The sequence below is a fragment of the Xenopus laevis genome, chromosome 7L, assembly GCF_017654675.1.
Source record: "Xenopus laevis strain J_2021 chromosome 7L, Xenopus_laevis_v10.1, whole genome shotgun sequence".
Lineage (NCBI taxonomy): Eukaryota > Metazoa > Chordata > Amphibia > Anura > Pipidae > Xenopus > Xenopus laevis.
In genome coordinates this window covers 7,509,595-7,529,097 of record NC_054383.1, presented here as the reverse complement: position 1 = coordinate 7,529,097, position 19,503 = coordinate 7,509,595, and the positions used below count along the sequence as shown (strand labels likewise).

Sequence of the window (19,503 nt, the reverse complement as noted above, 5' to 3'; positions counted from 1 at the left end):
GACTGAGCATGCTAGACATGTGTCCAGTGTTGGACTGGCCCACAGGGATACCAGGAAAACTTCCGGTGGGCCCAGGTGTCAGTGGCCCCTCATGCTGCTAAACATTTGGCTTATTTCATGGCCATTCCCTATTTCTATGAGAATAAAAAGGCTAAATAGATGGAATAATAGTTTATAGTATGTAAAGAAAAGAGACTAGGAGAATAGAGGTTAACTAAGGAAAGGAAGAAAATAATGCTTAGAGTGGCCCCTGGTCTAAAGGTTTTTGGGTGGGCCCTTGGTCTAAGGGTTTTTGGTGGGCCCCTCGTGTCCCAGTCTGACACTGCATGTGTCTTTATTCAGCTGTATGTCTATTCTATCTAGTGTTTTTCATGGGTGCAATAGGTAGGAATAGAGCTGGCATGACAATAAGTGAGTCAAAGCCTAATTGAAAATAGTAAAAATGCAGAAACTAGGGGTGGGCATAAGAGGCATGTGCCATCTTCTGTCTTCCGAATCTCCCCACCAGGTGCTCTTACATGTATGTATGTATCCTCGTGTATAATGGATAAATTCATGGATAATATTCTCACTATTGCAGCCAGGTATAATGAAAAAACTTGAATCAGGAACTGCACCGCGTTCTAGACATTCTTCAGTTATCCTATGACAGTAGGAGCCGAACGAAACCAGCAGAAGTTTGGGGTGTGTATACTTGCATGGAATCTTATGTCTGCAACGAGTTTGTATGATATAGAAAGGAGAGGGAAATTACGTGGTTCTGAATTAGAGAAGTCTTGGTTTTTGTGTCTTGGGTCATCTTCTTGTGAACTTCAGGGAGTAAAGTGAGGACAATCTTGTGCTATAGGAAAGCTCTGAAAGCTTTATAGGGTAAGAATTTTCTTTTCTTTGTTTGTGTGCACTAGAGCTATTGTCTCAGTCTCTGGACACACTTTTTTTGTGTTGAGGAATGTGCATCTATGAGCACACACATTTCTAAGGGATGTGGTGGGTTTCTGGGATGACTGATGTGCACCAGAGATGGGCTCAGATTTACCAGTGACTTCCAAGTATCACAGAAACATATCACAGCCCCCGCTTAAAGACCCCACCAGCCACAAAGCGTCATGTATCCCACACAGGCACAGAGATTTATACATGCGGCTTCACTGAGCCCCCACCCAACTACACCACAAGGGAAGCGTCTATACCAGCAGAAGGATGGGGAGTGTATAGGAACCCAGAGATACATCACCCATCTACTGGCTCCATATCTATTGTTTTCTGCATGAAGCTTTAGTTCTGCATAATAACCACAAAAATGCTATTAATTAATTAATAGCCCCATGTTCAACATAAATTCAATGAATAGGACTTGTGCTTACCACACTTTTTGCCCTTGTTTAAATCAAGAAAAAGCTATAGTTTTTGTGGTTTCTCGCACCAAACAGGGAGCTTCATGCTACTCCATGTTCACTCCTTGCAAGATAATTAATTATCAGTGTATAACCTACGTCCCCTCGCTCTTTGTTGTGACTGCTTTGTTAGCAGAAGCTATGTAAGGGGGAGAAACACACCAATTCACATGGGCTTAAGCCTTCATCTTGTTTATTGCAGACATTGTGGCACAAGCTTTCGGGGACCAACCCCTTCCTCAGGTGCAAATACTTATATTTACTTATAATATTTACCCTTGAGGTCTCCTTGGCTCAAGAAATTAAACCCATAATTTTTTAGTGATTTAAACATTAGAAAAAAACACAAACTGAATTTATTTCGCTCGTGTTGGACAATGGAATAAACTGCTCCTTAAAATTTGTTCTGTCCATGGAGCAATATTTCTCTTTTGTGCTTTTTATGCAGAACTAAGGGTTCATGCAGAAAATAGGTATGGAACCAGTAGATAGGAGACGTGTCTCTTGGTTCCTATACACTCCCCATCCTTCTGCTGGTATAGACGCTTCCCTTGTGGTGTAGTTGGGTGGGGGGCTCAGTGAAGCCGCATGTATAAATCTCTGTGCCTGTGTGGGAGAAGTGACGCTTTGTGGCTGGTGGGGTCTTTAAATATATGAATATGTTTCTGTGATACTCGGAAGTAACTGGTAAATCTGAGCCCATCTCTGGTGCACATCAGTCATCCCAGAAACCCACCACATCCCTTATAAATGTGTGTCCTCATAAATGCACATCCCTCAACTCATTGAATGTGTGCACTGAGATTGACATAACAGCTCCAGAGTGCAAAACAATGAAGTGTAAGTTCCTACCCCATATTGCTTAGGAAGCTCAAGCTAGTGTCTAAGGCACAAGGAGGTCCTAACTTGACTTCTTGAGGATCATAAGAAGCTGACTCAGGACACAACAACCTAGGCCTCCCTAGGGCAGAACCCAGTGACTTCAGACTTATATTCTTCCACTCCTTTCCATGTTGCACAAACTCCTTGACTTGGCCATCTTGACTGACCTGTATTGTCCGTGGTGGATTCACAGTTGGTCTAATATATTATGGATCAGCTTCCTATGATGGACTTCATTCACACACTACAGGGAAGGACCAGGGTGGAGTGTGCACTGGGCTAGTCTAGTCGTAAAATAATGATAAGAATTATAGAATGCATTTTATTGCTTTGGATTACTGGACTATGGTGGTCTTTGCCCCAATATTAGATAATATCTTTGGACCTTCAAAATAAATTGCCAAACTGCACATCCATCGGATGAATTCATTTATATTATTTTTTAGTTGTTGTTACTCGGCTCACTGTTTTATTTAACTGATGGAGGCATGGAGAATAATCACACACACACACCACGTAACACCTCTTCAGTTTATATCTGTGCTTGAGTCATTTCGTTACTTACACCTGCTGAACAACCCCCCTTTTCATTGGGGAACTCCACATAGTACCCTGTGACAACCAGAACTGTAATTTTAGGTTATTGTTATGGAAAAGACCTTGAAAATGTGTCCCCCACCTCCCTCTTCTCGAGTGTTGAGAAGACCATGATCCAAATGACCTACTACTTAATAGAAGATGGTGATGGAGCTCAACTGCTTTCATTCAAGTTTGCCCAACTTTCTTCCTGTAACCCTCATTGGCTCCTCATATTTCTCCTTTTCTACACATAAGTTCTCTCTGACACCCACCTTCATACCTTCTTCCCTCCATTCTCCCTCCACCTCCCCTATCTCACAGTCATCACCATCTCCTCACTCTGCATCTGTCTCCTTCTTTCTCTTGATCTCAGAGACACTCTACATCATTCACCCTCTTCTATCTCCCTCTCTCTATCTCTCTCACTCTCTTTGTGGTCTCACCACAACAATAACAGGAAACATATCAATATTTTACCCAGGTGTATGAAGGGAGAGAGGATATTTAGGTAGGAACTTGGGGGGAGGGGTGGCACCCACAAAGCCACTTCAAACCCCATTTCCCTACATGCTCATTCTATAGACATAATTAATTTCGTAGAAACAGGGAAAGTATCTATACATGTGCCTGTCAATATGTAAACCTTAGAGGTTCGTGGTATGCATGTATGTAGTGCTTGTGTAAAACTACATCCTAATATACAGAATATTTTATTCATATTATTTCATAGTGCAGTTACCCAACGCAAACAATCTCATAATTGCTTTTTCTGTATTCAAACTACAGTAGGCCAATCAAAGATGGATTGGCTGATTTGTTGAAAATCTCATAGCTGTAGTCACAACTGATCACAAGTTTACATTGGGGAGATGCATTGGTTTCAGCTTTGGAAGCAAATTGATCCCTCACTTACACTGGCCGAGGGCTGATGTGGGTAAGAGATAGTCTACAAAGGATTGTGTTTAGTCACAGGACAACTTATGTGATGTGACCTGCTCACTGTGATGTAACAAGTTCCTTTGGTTACAAATGTCTCTACATAAACATCATCCTCTCTGACCAGTCCTCAACATACTTCAAGCTTGAGGAGAATTTCCCCCTAAAAAATGTATTAAAGGGCTTATTTATTTATGGGTTGACACATGCTAGAAAGGTAAGAGGTGCCAAATTGTTTCCATTGAGTGATGTGGAATAGGGGGCAGATTTATCAAAATTTAAGATTAGAGCTCACAGCAAAATAAATTCACCCACTTTCTATTCATTCCTATGGGATTTTAGAAGCATATTTATGAAAGTTAGACTTCGCCATTTGATAAATACACTTTTAAAATCCCACAAGTATTTGGCCAAAGCCAGGGCTCTGATGTGCTCTTTTTCTTGTGTTGGATTGAAGGACCTGGTCCAACTTGCAGAGCATAGGGCCCTAGTAGTGTAATGCAGCCTTGTACTTAATGTCTGCCTTCAGTTAATGGTATCTATAGGGATCTGAACGTGCTTTTGACATTGGCTGTTATAAACACCAGGAGCCATGGACTGGTTGTGGTGTATTTAAAGACCCATAGCACTCAATTAGTGCCTGAACCTCCTCCCTGCCACATACCCCCACTATTCAACTAAATACCTGTACCACATCCACTTCTGACATTGTGTGTTAGACCCCTATAGAAGGCAGTCTGTTTTATTCTGTAGTATGAGAATTCCAATAGCAGTCATGTTATTTGATACATGTGGTATAAATAAATTGTTGTTTGATCATATAGCCTATAAAAAAGCAGCACGAACCATAAAATTCCAGTCTAGTATAACAACACTATAACATAAGAAGGTAATGAATTAAACTACAACCTTGTAGCCCAACCTGAATATTCCTGAATGGGCTAATAGTTGTCTGGTCTTTTAGCTGGTGAGTTCAGCAATTGCCACTTTCCACTCACTAAATTGAACTGTACTAATCTAGATTCTTAATTAGATCCAGCCATGGTCATTTTTCTCTCATTGGATCAACCAATGATCACCTCTCTCTCATTGGATCAACCCATGATCACCTCTGTTATTGGATCAACCCATGATTGCTTATCTCTCATTGGATCAACCTATGATTACTTCTCTTTCATATGATCAAACCCATGATTACCTCGCTCTCATTTTATCAACCCATAATTCTCTCTCATTGTATCTACCCATGATTACTTCTCCCTCATTGTATCAACCCATGATTATCTTTCTCATTATATCAACCCATGATTACTTCTCTCTTGTTGTATCAACCCATGATTACTTCTCTCTTGTTGTATCAACCCATGATTATGTCTCTCTCATTGGATCAACCCATGATTACTTCATTCTAATTGGATCAACCCATGATCACTTTTTTCCCATTGCATCAAAACATGATTGCTTCTCTCTCATTGGATGAAATCATGAGCACCTCTCTCTCACTGGATCAAACCAAACTTTCCCCTCCATTAACATTGCCCTTCACTTTTGCTCCATTATTAGAACATCTGTCATGCAGCTTTTTTTTAAAAAAACATGGTGTACCATGCATTTTTGTTATATTTTCATTTAACTGAATGCATCAAACTGATTTTTTTAAGACTGGACCCCTGTTGTCTGTTGGCTATAACCAAGCAGAGAGAAGCCATATGCATCCTCCATGCCTACTGTTGGGCATCATTGCTCTAAATCCCACACATAACCACTCCTATGTGCTATATTATAGTCACAGGCTCTGCTGAGACACAGCCAGTCCTCTCCATATTCATCTCCACCCTGCTATACTGAACCACATTCATCTCTCTCTCTCCTACAGTATTCAACCACAAGTACAAGATGAACCACACTGCACTCTTCCCAAACCTTATCATAGCAATCTCCTCTTCTGTATTTCACTATTTTATAAGAAATGCATTACCTCAAACAAAAAGAAAATACGAGGCAGAGAAGCACATTCTCTACAAATGTATCCAGGAACCCTATTTATTGTATATTTATGGCACATTTCTTTTTTTTTTTAATTAATGTAGCACTTTGGACAAATTGAGACAGAAGACCTGGTCTCTAAGATTCCAAAGAAAGAAAAACTAAGATAGAAGCCAAGGAAAGACTTCAACTCAAAATGGAGATAAAAGTTATCACCTTCACCTTTTATCTTCTCTTCCTCCAGATGGGTAAGTGTAAGACACAAGCTATGCTCAATGATTGCCTGTTTTAACCATCTACACATTGTCTAAAGGGCCACCAGTGATTTTATGAAGATACGTCCATCCAACAGAAAAGAAGGCTAAATGATTCTAAGGAAACACAGAAGTCTAAATCAGGGGATACTTTCTTCATTTGTTATAGTTGCCCACCAAAACAATTAATCAAAGTACGATTCAGACAGTTCAACCAATAGTGAAGTCAGGATGATTATGACAGAACAGTCAGGATCATTTTTTCATTCACAAATAAGATAAGACATGAGAACGACAAATAGCATGTACAAATGGAAAAAAATGCAGGTAATAGACAAGAGCACAAGGTTGAGTAGGGATAAAGTTATAGGAAACGGCTCCATTCCTGTTCCTGGTGATATTAGAATATCTTGATTTTTTTTAAAATTGTGAGTAAAGGGACAAAATTTAATCTATGGCATGCACTGGGGGGAAAACTGGGACTAATCTTCTTATTTGCAATAGGATGGAGGGGGAAATGTTATCCTGTTGACTACATATTAATGGTGGAAATGGAGGAACAATCAAACAAATAAATAAAGTAATTTCCTATTAAATAATATCACCGTAGGAGCTTCTCAGCTTAGTTTTCCACACTTCAACAAAGGATGAAGGGATTTATCAACATTCAAAAGTTTTTACCGGGATTTCAGGATTTGGTTGCAAAAAATTGTGACTTCAAGTTTCCTAAAACTTGAATATTTGAAATGTATTAAGTGCAAAAAATGTCCCAAACTCAAATATGAATTGTCGGTGACTAAAAGCCGGCAAGTCACAACGGGCATTTTAGTTTCCAAATTAAAATTTTGAGTTTCTCTTATCAATTTAAAACTTTGCAGACTTAGAGTAGAATGTGTCTTTGGTGTGATCAAGTTTTTTATAATATACGGTAACCTTGAGTGACCAAGGTTTTGAAATTAGATTTTTTTTAAATTTGAAGCTCACAATTGAGATTTTTCGATACTACAGCAAAATGTGGCCATGTGTGGTTGTGCAATACTCATCTCGTTCCACCAAAGCTCCGTCTGTCTGGCACAGAGCTGTCAGTCTGTCTGCTCATTTGAGGCGTGTTTGAGGCCAAATCCAATAAACCGGTTGCCTAGGCTAAACAACCAAAAGAAATCAATGCAATAAGAGCAACTGAATGTTTCCTTAGGGAGGAAATCTGTAATAATTACAGTACAGGTATAGGATCTATTCACCAGAATGCTTGAGATGAGCTTCCTGATAACAAATTACATATCTTTATACCTATTGGTCACCAAAGAGTATTAATTGGTACAGGGAATACCCTACAGGAAGGTTCCAGCAATGGGAAAATGGAAGGTTTTTATAGAGGGGAGGAGACACCCAATGACACTTTGGATAAAGGGAGGAGAGCAATGCTAGAACCCCAATGCAAATTTGGCTCCACCTTAGAGAGTAGTGACTAGTACCCCATCAGTACAAGAACCACAAAGACAGACCTAATGGTGGTTAGACCCCAATGAACCACAAACTAAGTCTGGAAAGGAAAGAAAGACTCATGAGGATGGATAAGGAGGTTGTGTAGGTGGAGTACCAGGAGGGTAGACCTACTAAATCCAATCCAAGAAAAGGGATCATCGCTACAACACTGTTACACCATTACCTGCTGTCTATAGATTCTGTAGCAGATACCAGGTCCAGACTGGTGGCAATAGATGGTCCATAGAGACTACTGTAAGATTCCAGACAGTAACAATTTAGTAGGCCTGTGGGGGGCTCTATGTACTTAAAGCAGTAGTTCACCTCAGTATGTTATAGAATGGTTAATTCTTAGCAACTTTTCAATTGGCCTTCATTATTTATTTTCTTATAGTTTTTGCATTGTTTGCCTTCTTCTTCTTCTGACTCTTTCCAGCTTTCAAAGGGGATCACTGACCCCATCGGAAAAACAAATGCTCTGTAAGGCTACAAATCTATTGCTACTGCTACTTTGTATTACTCATCTTTCTATTCAGTCCCTCTCCTATTCATATTCCAGTCTCTTATTCAAAGCAATGCATGGTAGCTAGGGGAATTTGGACCCTAGCAACCAGATGGCTGCAAACTGGAGAGCTGCTGAATAAAAAGCGAAATAATTCAAAAACCACAAATAATAAAAAATGAAAACCAATTGCGAATTGTCTCAGAATATCCCTCTCTACATCATACTAAAAGTTCAATAGTGAACAACTCCTTAAAAATAGTATAGATCTGTCCCCTTCCTTTTTCCATAATGGTTGCACCCTAAGGATATGCCTCTGCTGTCTGCTGGATCCAGTTTTCTCATATTTAAGAAAGTATATTTAAGTAAGTGAATGTAAAATTGGTCAGGAAAAACATTAGAAAGCTCTGAGGAACCTGAAGAACATCAGACCAGCCTCTTTCTCCTGACAACGTCCTCCACTTCTTCATGGTTAGAATTAAAATAAATAAATAAATAATAAACATAACTATTGTCCTGGTAAGGGAGAAAACATCCTCCTGCAGACACACACATGATCCAGTATGAAAGCCCCTTCTATGGGCATTTGTGACGTTCCTCTTCAAATATTGATGTAAAGCAATTTTCCATAGAAATGTTCTTTATTATTAGAAGCATATATGAGATATGGAAACAAATGGTCCATGCATTGAAGGGTTACCTACTAACTACACAAAGAGAACAAGCGGAAAAAAACAATCTAATTTTTTCTTTTAGGTCCATCTCTGACATCCCCTCAAATATTGCAAATGTGGAAGACAGTTGGGGAAAGTGTTGTAATGCCGTGTGACACCTACAATAATGGTGATTATACCTGGAAAATTGATGGAGGGACCTATGTAAGGAGCCTGCTTACACAAAAAACTTATGGAAGTAAGATATACTGCCCAGAATTTTTTCTGTATTACTTTACACAACAAACAAATTACCTGATCACTCAGCCTGCAGCCTTGTGCCTTTATATGGCCACAGAACCCCTCAGTGACTTCTAATATCCTTATCATTTACATTAGGGGGTACATTATCCCTTATAATACATGAGTGATACTCAGAGTTCCCTGTATAACTCAGCCTGCAGCCTTGTGCCTTTATATGGTCACAGAACAACCCCACAGTGACTTCTAATATCCTTATCATTTACAGTAGGGGGTATATTATCCCTTATAATACACGAGTGATACTCAGAGTTCCCTGTATAACTCAGCCTGCAGCCTTGTGCCTTTATATGGTCACAGAACAACCCCTCAGTGACTTCTAATATCCTTATCATTTACAGTAGGGGGTACATTATCCCTTATAATACATGAGTGATACTCAGAGTTCCCTGTATAACTCAGCCTGCAGCCTTGTGCCTTTATATGGTCACAGAACAACCCCTCAGTGACTTCTAATATCCTTATCATTTACAGTAGGGGGTACATTATCCCTTATAATACATGAGTGATACTCAGAGTTCCCTGTATAACTCAGCCTGCAGCCTTGTGCCTTTATATGGTCACAGAACAACCCCTCAGTGACTTCTAATATCCTTATCATTTACAGTAGGGGGGTACATTATTCCTTATAATACATGAGTGATACTCAGAGTTCCCTGTATAACTCAGCCTGCAGCCTTGTGCCTTTATATGGTCACAGAACAACCCCTCAGTGACTTCTAATATCCTTATCATTTACAGTAGGGGGTACATTATCCCTTATAATACATGAGTGATACTCAGAGTTCCCTGTATAACTCAGCCTGCAGCCTTGTGCCTTTATATGGTCACAGAACAACCCCTCAGTGACTTCTATCCTTATCATTTACAGTAGGGGGTACATTATCCTGTACAACTTTTTTCGTTTCCATACATTTAATAATGTTGTGTTTTGTGTCATCTATAGGTCGCGCTGACGCCAGTCGCATCAGCTTCCCGTATGAAACAACAAAACAGAACAACTCCATGAAACTGACCGGTATTAGGCTTGGTGATTCGGGCAATTACTCCTGCGATCAGAAAATGATCATTATTCTGGTCATCTTTGAGAGTAAGTGATATGGAATGAGACAGGATCTATTCTGATATAAATGAAATCCTTTGCACAAATCATATATACAGAACCATGGTTCCACCTATGAGCTGAGCAAAGTCATTTGCTGACCGTTTTAAAGAACCCAAAGCCAGGATTCGATTTGGGTATCGCCCATTTGGTCTTTTTCAGCAGGATTCGGATTTGGCCAAATCCAAGTGTCTGGCCGAACAGAATCCAAATCTAAAAAAAGCAAAAGAAATAAAAAAATCTGATCTCCTTCGCCCTTGTTTCCCTAATTTACATACACAAATTAGGGTTCGGATTTGGTTCGGCTTTCAGCCAAATCTTACACAAAAGATTCGGGACTCGGCCAAATCCTAAAATAGTGGATATGGTGCATCCCGAATTATTATTATATGTCATTTCTCCCCCTAAAAATCCCAGTTTTCAAATGCTCTCCATTCCTGAACCCCAACTTATCTTTTCCCCAGGAATATAATGTTTATCAGGTCCCTGAATGCCGGATATAACTTCACTTTCTTTTCTACAGTTTCTGTGTCGCCCTCTACTAATTTAATAGTGTCGGAAGACCTGGATCTGAGCATTAAAACGTATTCCAAAACCATGACGGGTCTCCGGACCTTATGGGAAACACCCGGAAGGGGGAACATTGAGGGAAAAGGTGAAATAAAGGTGCCGAATGTCCAGATTACTGATGGTGGGACATATAACTGCCGTGTGTGGATTGATAGGGAAAACGAAGCCACATTCCCACTACTCATCAGTGTGTCAGGTATGAAGAGATCCGTTTCCTTTATTATGATCTTATTCTGATGTTTTAATGTTGTGCCGCTGGTCCTGTTGGACCACAATTTGCCCAGATACAGATTTCTGCTGCAGGGCTGCTCTCTTTCCCATGGTCAGAGAGAAGTACCTGAATTAATAATCAGAAGTGGGGCAGGAGAACACATCTAGTTATTCAGGAAGGGAGTTGTTGCTTATGAAGCTAGACCTAAACAGTACTTACCCATAACAATCAGATTTGAATGTAGGTCCATATCAGTTTCCTATGCAGGAGAAGTAACTATGAATTGGCTCACAGGCAGAGGAACTTATCATGGAACTGCCCACAGTCAGAATCTTCTGTTTCTAGAAGTCACCAGCCTCATGGAACTTACCAAGTACTTGTACCTAGGACACAACTAAAAGAATTCTCAAAGGCTCTTGGTTCTGTCCAGTCCACGTTCTACTGGGGGATACCACTGGCAGAATGGAGAATAAATCACTAAAGCCTCTCTTTATTGCTGAGCACCCAAGAACAAGGCCACCTTCAGAAATGAAGGATCTCCATTCTACTTAATTGGTGAGGTCTCAGGTTATCAGGCCCCTGCCATGAAAGTAGAATGGGGCCCCATTTATATGAATATTGTAATCTGAGCAGACCATGAGTTGATCTTAACAATGCATGTTCCACCCTTTTGAAGGTCTACAGATCTGGTGTTGTGTGTCCTGCTCACTAGACCAGGGCACATTGAGACTCCCAGTAGTGGCACTGTAACAAACTACTACCTGCTGAAGCTTTGAGCAGAACCTGCCACTAAGTGGGTGCTAACCCAGTGGGAAACGTATGTCCCACCGGTGAACTGAGCAACTAGGGCCCCCCACAGCTGGCCATCAATATCCCCCACCACCAGACTGGTGGCAGGTAGCAAGTTGCTCTGGACCCAATGGGATTTTTCCTGGTGGGCCGACCCTGTACTGACCCAGTTCTTTACCACTGAAACCAGAGAACCAGTCATGGCCGGAAATGTTGTTGATCCACCTAAAACCCCACTCACTTTTTGCAAAGGCCAACTCCTTGTCCACATATATTGAATGACATCCACAAGTTTTAGTTATGGGTCAAAAATTTATCATGTTTTACATAAGTTATGTATAGGAAAGAGACAAACTGTTGCTTCTCTATCAGCGATTGAAGAGCCAGATGGGGGGGGAAGTAGGCCAACCCGTTACTTCTCTCCAAAGTTGGACCTGTACAATATAAGAGAAAAACCTGTTTGGTTATTCACACAAACCACAATGTTTTTCTTTTCCAATTTGCAGGATTTTTTCAAACTTCAAAAATGATCTATATACCAAAGGATTCCCCTGCCTGGATCCCTTGGGATTTTAATTTCAACGTGCGGGAGACTGCTGTAGCAAATGGAGTTACTGCAGTCGATGGATCGATCTCCTACTCAAATGATAAGACCAAGATTCCATCTGTCATCTCTTCTCTGACTGTCAATTCCGGTGCCTGCTGGCCCGATCGTTGTAGGGAAGGCAAAAAAGAGCATCCGCGTAACCTGAGCTTCTTCCTCCGCAAGCCTAAGACAGGCTGGTACCACCTGGAGATCCAGCTGAAACAGGGAAATAGGCAAAAGAAGAATTTGTCAATGGACGTGTGTCTGGTGATGCTCACAGGTGAGAAGCCAGAGAGGTGCCTGTGTCAGGAAGGTGCACATTTGGTATCCTCAGGTTTATCATCCCGTGTTACACAAATGAGCAGAAGATGGGACCTACCAATAATTCTGAAGCCAAGTCCCACACATTGGTTCTATGATCTTTTCTTCTCCCCTCCTTTTTCTGACCGTTCTCTTTCCCTTTCTGTACTTCTCTTCCCTTCTGTCTCTTCCTCTCCATTTAATCTCTACTCTTTCTGCCTTTGATTGTCTTTTGCCCTTGTCTTTGCCTTCTGCTTCCATCCACATCTTCCCCTTATACAGAAAAGAGAAATAGTAAGGCCAACGGCTTGGCGGAATGGGAGAGCCCACTGAGGCCAGGGCCACCCAGGAGATTTTGTTGTGCCCTTTTGTTGTGCCCCGCTAGTCCAATCTGCCCCAATGCCAATACACGCAACAGGGGGGGGGCTTCCTGTTTGGATTTGGTCTGACACTGACTACAGGAAATATTAGAGAATCCTCTTAAAGCTACATCTTCTTCTTTAGTTTCAGCTTTCCCCAGCCAACAACTCCCGCTGGAAGCCAAAGTGTCATTAACCTGCCAGACAAGCTGCATCGATGCCAATAGCACTCTTTACTGGCATCATGTGAAGAGTAACACTGAGAAGCACGACCAGCGGGGAAAATCATCCTTTTCCTGGGATCTTACGGCTGTGCCGGAGTCCATGGGAGTGTGGATCTGCAGCGTGCGCGTTGGGGGCAAGATCATGCTGAGCAATAATATCACTTTGGGTAAGAGCTGAACCAATGCCAATCAGATCAGTGCCACCGATAGATGCCCAAACATGGCCACACACGCCGACCAATAGTGATGTCTATTTAACTCCCTCTGCTGGATGAAGGTGGTATATAGACCCAAAACTGTCATTATCAGCAGATATATTTTCTCAGAATTAAGAACTATACTTAAAGAACTACAGCAGAAATAAAGATTTAAAGGGATAGTGTCATGGGAAAACATGTTTTGTTCAAAACACATCAGTTAATAGTGCTGCTCCAGCCAAGCCCGGATTTGTGGAAAGGCCACCTAGGCCCGGGCCTAGGGCAGCAGGATTTTAGGGGGGGCGGCATGCTGCTCAACCACACCCACATTGGTTCAAAAACACTGGGGATGAACTGGACATACAATAATTTTTTAAATTTCCCAAATGCCAATCCCCATTGTTTTGGTCCAGATGATGAAAATTTGCACGACGAACAGCAGTGGGCCTAGGGGTGCCCACTTTGTAAATCCGGCCCTGGCTCCAGCAGAATTCTGCACTGAATTCCTTTTTTCGAAAGAGCATATTGATTTTTTAATATTGAATTTTGAAATCTGTCATGGGGCTAGACATATTGTCAGTTTCTCTCCAAGTGATAGTGAATGCAGTATTATTCATTACTTAAAACACATTCAGTTTCCCAGCTGCCCCTAGTCATGTTACGTGTAGTCTGATAAACTTCAATCACTCTTTACTGTTGTACTGCAAGTTGGAGTGATATCACCCCCTCCCTTCCCCCCCCAGCAGCCAAACAAAAGAACAATGGGAAGGTAACCAGATAGCAGCTCCCTTACACAAGATAACAGCTGCCTGGTAGATTTAAAGGACCAGTAACATCTTTTTTTTTTAATTCGTTAGTATACAACAAAAAAAAAACACAAAGACAAATGAAACTTTCTAAGTCTTTTGCTAAGTCTTTATTAAGAAATAACTTACCAAAACTCTGTTTGCGCTTCTCTCCATCATGCGGCGCTCGAATTCTCCTCCCTGGCTATCTCCTATAAGGAAGGCAGGGAGGAGAAATCGAGCGTCGTATGATGGATTGCCTTTTTTGAAGAGGAACCAAAATGGAGTCTCGGTAAGTTATTTCTTAATGAAGACTTTGCGATTTCAAATCGATTTTTTTTTTCGTTGTATACTAACAATTTTTTTTTTACTGGTCCTTTAAGAACGGCACTTAATAGTAAAAATCCAGGTCCCACTGAGACACATTCAGTTACATTGAGTAGGAGAAACAACAGGCTGCCAGAAAGCAGTTCCATCCTAAAGTGCTGGCTCTTTCTGAAATCACATGACCAGGCAAAATGACCTGAGATGCACCTACACACCAATATTACAACTAAATACACTTGTTGGTTTAGGAATGACATTTTATATTGTAGAGTGAATTATTTGCAGTGTAAACAGTGTCATTTAGAAATATAAAAATACACCAAAACAATTACGACAGAATTCCTTTAATATCAGCTCCATCACAATGAAACAATAAACTTTCTAAATAAAATCAATTAAAAATTCAAGATTTCCGGTTATGTTAAAAGAGTGAGCTCTAACACATCTTCTATGAGCCCCCAACCGCCAGACTTAACGATCATTCAAAATCAGACTCCCTGTCATGAAGACAGATGCTGGAAGGAAGCCATTGAAGAGTAACTTGATTATTTCAGAAACAGGTCGCCGTTTTTAGCTTATATTAAATTTTCATTTTAACGATAGTTCCCCTTTAATGACTTGTTTTTTACACTGTAGCAGTTGTGCAGAATGACCAGCAGGTGGTGCTGTTATTTTACATTCATTGTATGAAATATCAATTGCAGAAGTGCTTAGAAAATTGTTCTGGGAATATTTTATTTAACTATACAAACAAACAAAAATACTTTTTTAGGTGGAAGACCCCATTCAATGGATTGATAAGGGTACATGCTTGTCATTTCTCCCCAATTTCTGAGCTAAGGTTATTCATACCTCCTAACTGTCCCGTTTTTAGAGGGACAGTCCCTCTTTTGACAGCTCAACCCGCAGTCCCTCGTTTGTACTGGAAAGTCCCGATCTTCTCTGCACTGAACAACCAGAAAAAGAAACAATGTTTCTAACTTAATTGGTTTTTGGCAGAGAGCCCAAAACAGCCACAGCAGCAGATAAGATACTTTTGTAACAATTTTGAGATAAGCAAATAAGTAATTGTAACAATATAAGATAACAGGTCCCTTGGGAAAAGTTAGACTCACAACTTAAAGGGCAATTCACCTTCATTAGCAAAACTGTAATAACTGGGAAAAAAAACACCGAAATATGTTCTAACTTTCATAACCTGCCAAATTTTGTAAAATGAACATGGTAATTAGGGGGCGTGGCCACAAAAATGGGTGTGGCCAAAACACTGTTTTGTCCCTCTTTTTATTTCCAAAATGTTGGGAGGTGTGTTTATATCAATGTGGCACCAGTGATAAATGAGACACTCGGGTGCCCTTAGAACTGGCAGTGCCCCCCTATCTCATGTGACAGTTGAGCAGCCTGTTTTTCTTTTATCTCCAGTTCATACATTTCCATAATCCCCTTTTCCCCCTGTGTAGAGTTGGAGACCACGTTCATAAAAAGCCCCTCATTCGTGTGGGTGGTGGTCGGAGGAGGAGCCATCCTGATACTCGTCGGCACGGTGACAATCGTTCTTTTGGCGGCTCGGTGCCGCAGAAAGGTGAGTCTTACTGTCTCCTGCTGCAAATACCTCACTTCTGCTGCAAGTCCTAGAATAATATGCAGAGAGAGCAAGTTTTCAGCAAGCAGAAGATACAGCCTTTGGGTGCCAGAGGATGCTGGGAATTGTAGTCCAAAATAAGCTGCATGATTATATGTAAAGCTGAAGGGCATCTCTGTCCTTCCCTTATAATTCTCTAACTCGCCCAGTGGATTAATAATGCTAAATATTACCCTTGTTATAAATATTACAATTAAAGGGGAAGTTTGTTTAATGGGGTGGTTCAACTTTAAGTGAACTTTTAGTATGTTATAGAATGACCAGTTCTAAGTAACAGCGGTGTAAAAAGATGTTAATGGGCCTCCAAAATATCCAGATACCAATATATATTGAAATTGCACATTAATTAGGGCCTCATGGGGCCCAGTATACCTCTAGGGCCCCACTGCAGCCACAGAGTCTGCTTCCTTTGTAGCTACGACCCCTGCTGAGCAACTTTTCAATTGGTCTTCATTATTTATTTTGTATAGTTTTTTAATTATTTCTCTTTTTCTACTGACTCTTTCCGGCATTCAAATGGGGGTCCCTAGCTTTAAATGGGTGGTTCTCCTTTAAGTTAATGTTTAGTATGTTATAGAATGGATCATTCTAAGCAACTTTTCAATTGGTCTTCGTTATTTTTTTTTATTATAGTTTTTTCATTATTTCTCTTTTTCTACTGACTCTTTCCGGCTTTCAAATGGGGGTCCCTAGCTTAAAAGGGGTGGTTCACTGTTAATGTTTAGTATAAAATGGTTCATTCTAAGCAACTTTTCAATTGGTCTTCATTATTTATTTTGTATAGTTTTTTAAATTATTTCTCTTTCCGGCTTTCAAATGGGTCACTGACCTCATCTAAAAACAAATGCTCTGTAAGGCTACAAATGTATTGTTATTGTTACTTTTTATTAATCCTCTTATTCAAATCAGTGCATGGTTGCTAGGGTAATTTGGATCCTAGCAACCATATTGCTGAAACTGCAAACTGGAGAGCTGCTGAATAAAAAGCTAAATAACTCAAAAACGACAAATAATAAAAAATGAAAACCAATTGCAAATTGTCTCAGAATATCCCTCTCTACATCATACTAACAGTAAACTCAAAGATGAACAACCCTTTAAAGTATATAGTGCTCTTTGTTCCGCTGCACTGCTGGTTCTGACTGCATGGACCCACATCCTACAACTTCCCCTTTTAACCACCCTAAAATATTCCCTTTCCATTGTTCCAGCGCCGGGCGAGACGAGGGGCTTGGATCTTACAGAATCTGGACCAGCAGAGGAGGTGTCAGTGTAAAGGGTAAGTAAGACAGGGTTGCAACAATATGTAAAATTACGCTTTTCAAGAGGAAATGAGATAAATACAGTGTAATGTGTCTGTAACCCTTGTGCCCCCCAGATTTGCACCAACGAGACTGAGAGAGAAAGACTGGGTGCCTGGCCATTAACCCCTTGCTTCCCAGAAAGCAGAAGACCATTACTTCATTGACCAGCGCAGAGTCTGCCGGTAACCTGCAGAGCGTCCGTTCATTAACTCCTTCCTGCCCACGGAGTGCTGCTCCTTGAACTTGTACATAAAACGGAATTCAAATACTATGTTAACCCTTCCTAAACCAGAGCGAAACCACTGTGCCTCTGCCATTAACCCTCCAGGGGATCTGCAGGATTCCATTAACCATTTCCATTCCATTAACCTGGAGGACAGACTGCCGGTACTTTATCCATAAATCTGCAGAGCATTGGCCTATCCCATTGCAGAACATTGCGGAACATCGCTGAGCGGTGCTGCTTCTGTGCCCCGTGCTGATACTTTTAGTTGCCAGAGAAATGAAGAGGACTCCATACCTGCTTAGAACTGATAATTACTGGATGTATATTCCATGTTTAATGCTGTAATAATCATTGCTGTGATCAGTATTATACAACGTTAAAGCGATACTGTCATGGGAAAACATGTTTTTTCAAAAACACATCAGTTAATAGTGCTGCTCCAGTAGAATTCTGCACTGAAATCCATTTTTCAAAAGAGCAAACAGATTTTTTTATATTCAATTTTGAAATCTGACATGGGTTTAGACATATTGTCAGTTTCCTAGATGCCCCCAGTCATGTGACTTGTGCTCTGATAAACTTCAGTCACTCTTTACTGCTGTACTGCAAGTTGGAGTGATATCACCTCCCCCCCCCCAGCAGCCTAACAACAGAACAATGGGAAGGTAACCAGATAGCAGCTCCCTAACACAAGATAACAGCTGCCTGGTAGATCTAAGAACAACACTTAAAAGTAGTAAAAGCCAAGTCCCACTGAGACTGATTCAGGTAGGAGAAATAACAGCCTGCCAGAAAGTAGTTCCATCCTAAAGTGCAGGCACAAGGCACAGTGACTGGGGGCAGCTGGGAAACTGACAATATGTCTAGCCCCATGTCAGATTTAAAAATTGAATATAAAAACACCTGTTTGCTCTTTTGAGAAATGGATTTCAGTGCAGAATTTTGCTGGAGCAGCACTATTAACTGATGCGTTTTCAAAAAAACATGTTTTTCCATGACAGTATCCCTTTAAGAAGTGGATTTTGTACAGTTAATTTTTTTTATTTGCATTGTTTAAGCTACACTGCCACCTGCTGGCCAAAGCTGGGAATTGTATAATTGTGTATGCATTAGCTGTGCTGGCAGCTGTTAAGAGAAAAAACTTTCTGAGTTCAGTTCACCAAAAGATTTCTGGGCTTGTATTTGCGTTAAAGAACAGCGCCATCTACAGGCTGCAGCAGAGAATGCACATTCTTTCTTTGTATGAATGGTTGAGAAATACATTAAATATTAACTGCAAAGCCTCTCTGCTTGATCCCGTGTGGAAGTTCTGAAGTCTCCCAACAAGTGTCTCCCAGTGTGTGTGTAACCAGGTTAGTGAGTAAAGTTAGTGTTTATGGGAATGTGAAACCCACCAGACTCAGGAGACGTGTAGGAGCCCCCGGGCCTCTCTAAAATTGCCCATAAGACCTTTAGAATTGCAATTCTAGGCAATAGTCTAGTATTTTCTCTATTGGTTGTTGTGCTTATCAATTCCTGTCACCACCTTGCCTTACTCTACACACTGTCCCTTACTATACACACACTGTCCCTTACTATACACACACTGTCCCTTACAATACACACATTATCCCTTACTATACACACACACTATCCCTAACTATACACACACTATGCCTTACTATACACACTATCCCTTACTATACACACTATCCCTTACTATACACACTGTCCCTTACTATACACACTATCCCTTACTATACACACACTGTCCCTTACTATACACACACTATCCCTTACTATAAACACACTATCCCTTACTACACACACACTATCCCTTACTATACACACACTATCCCTTACTATACACACACACTATCCCTTACTACACACACACTATCCCTCACTAT

At 40.7% G+C, this 19,503-nt stretch overlaps 1 protein-coding gene across 9 annotated transcripts in view; it reads left to right on the top strand.

Moving 5' to 3' along the window:
- The window catches only part of cd4.L (cd4 receptor L homeolog), a 48,060-nt gene extending 30,024 nt beyond the window's left edge, over window positions 1-18,036 (top strand). For 6 of the 9 annotated variants that reach the window (XM_041570182.1, XM_018225047.2, XM_018225045.2 and 3 more), the window contains 9 exons: window positions 5,882-6,025; window positions 8,775-8,930; window positions 9,939-10,082; window positions 10,618-10,860; window positions 12,171-12,530; window positions 13,055-13,300; window positions 15,903-16,024; window positions 17,296-17,363; window positions 17,463-18,036. In XM_041570182.1, the coding sequence (XP_041426116.1) occupies window positions 5,974-6,025; window positions 8,775-8,930; window positions 9,939-10,082; window positions 10,618-10,860; window positions 12,171-12,530; window positions 13,055-13,300; window positions 15,903-16,024; window positions 17,296-17,363; window positions 17,463-17,511 (1,440 nt within the window). In that variant the 5' untranslated portion in view covers window positions 5,882-5,973 and the 3' untranslated portion in view covers window positions 17,512-18,036. Of the gene's footprint in view, window positions 1-580; window positions 685-5,881; window positions 6,026-8,774; window positions 8,931-9,938; window positions 10,083-10,617; window positions 10,861-12,170; window positions 12,531-13,054; window positions 13,301-15,902; window positions 16,025-17,295; window positions 17,364-17,462 lie in introns of all 9 variants that reach the window. The other 3 variants (XM_041570185.1, XM_041570184.1, XM_041570180.1) reach the window with 1 other exon arrangement.
- Window positions 18,037-19,503: the final 1,467 nt, after the last annotated feature.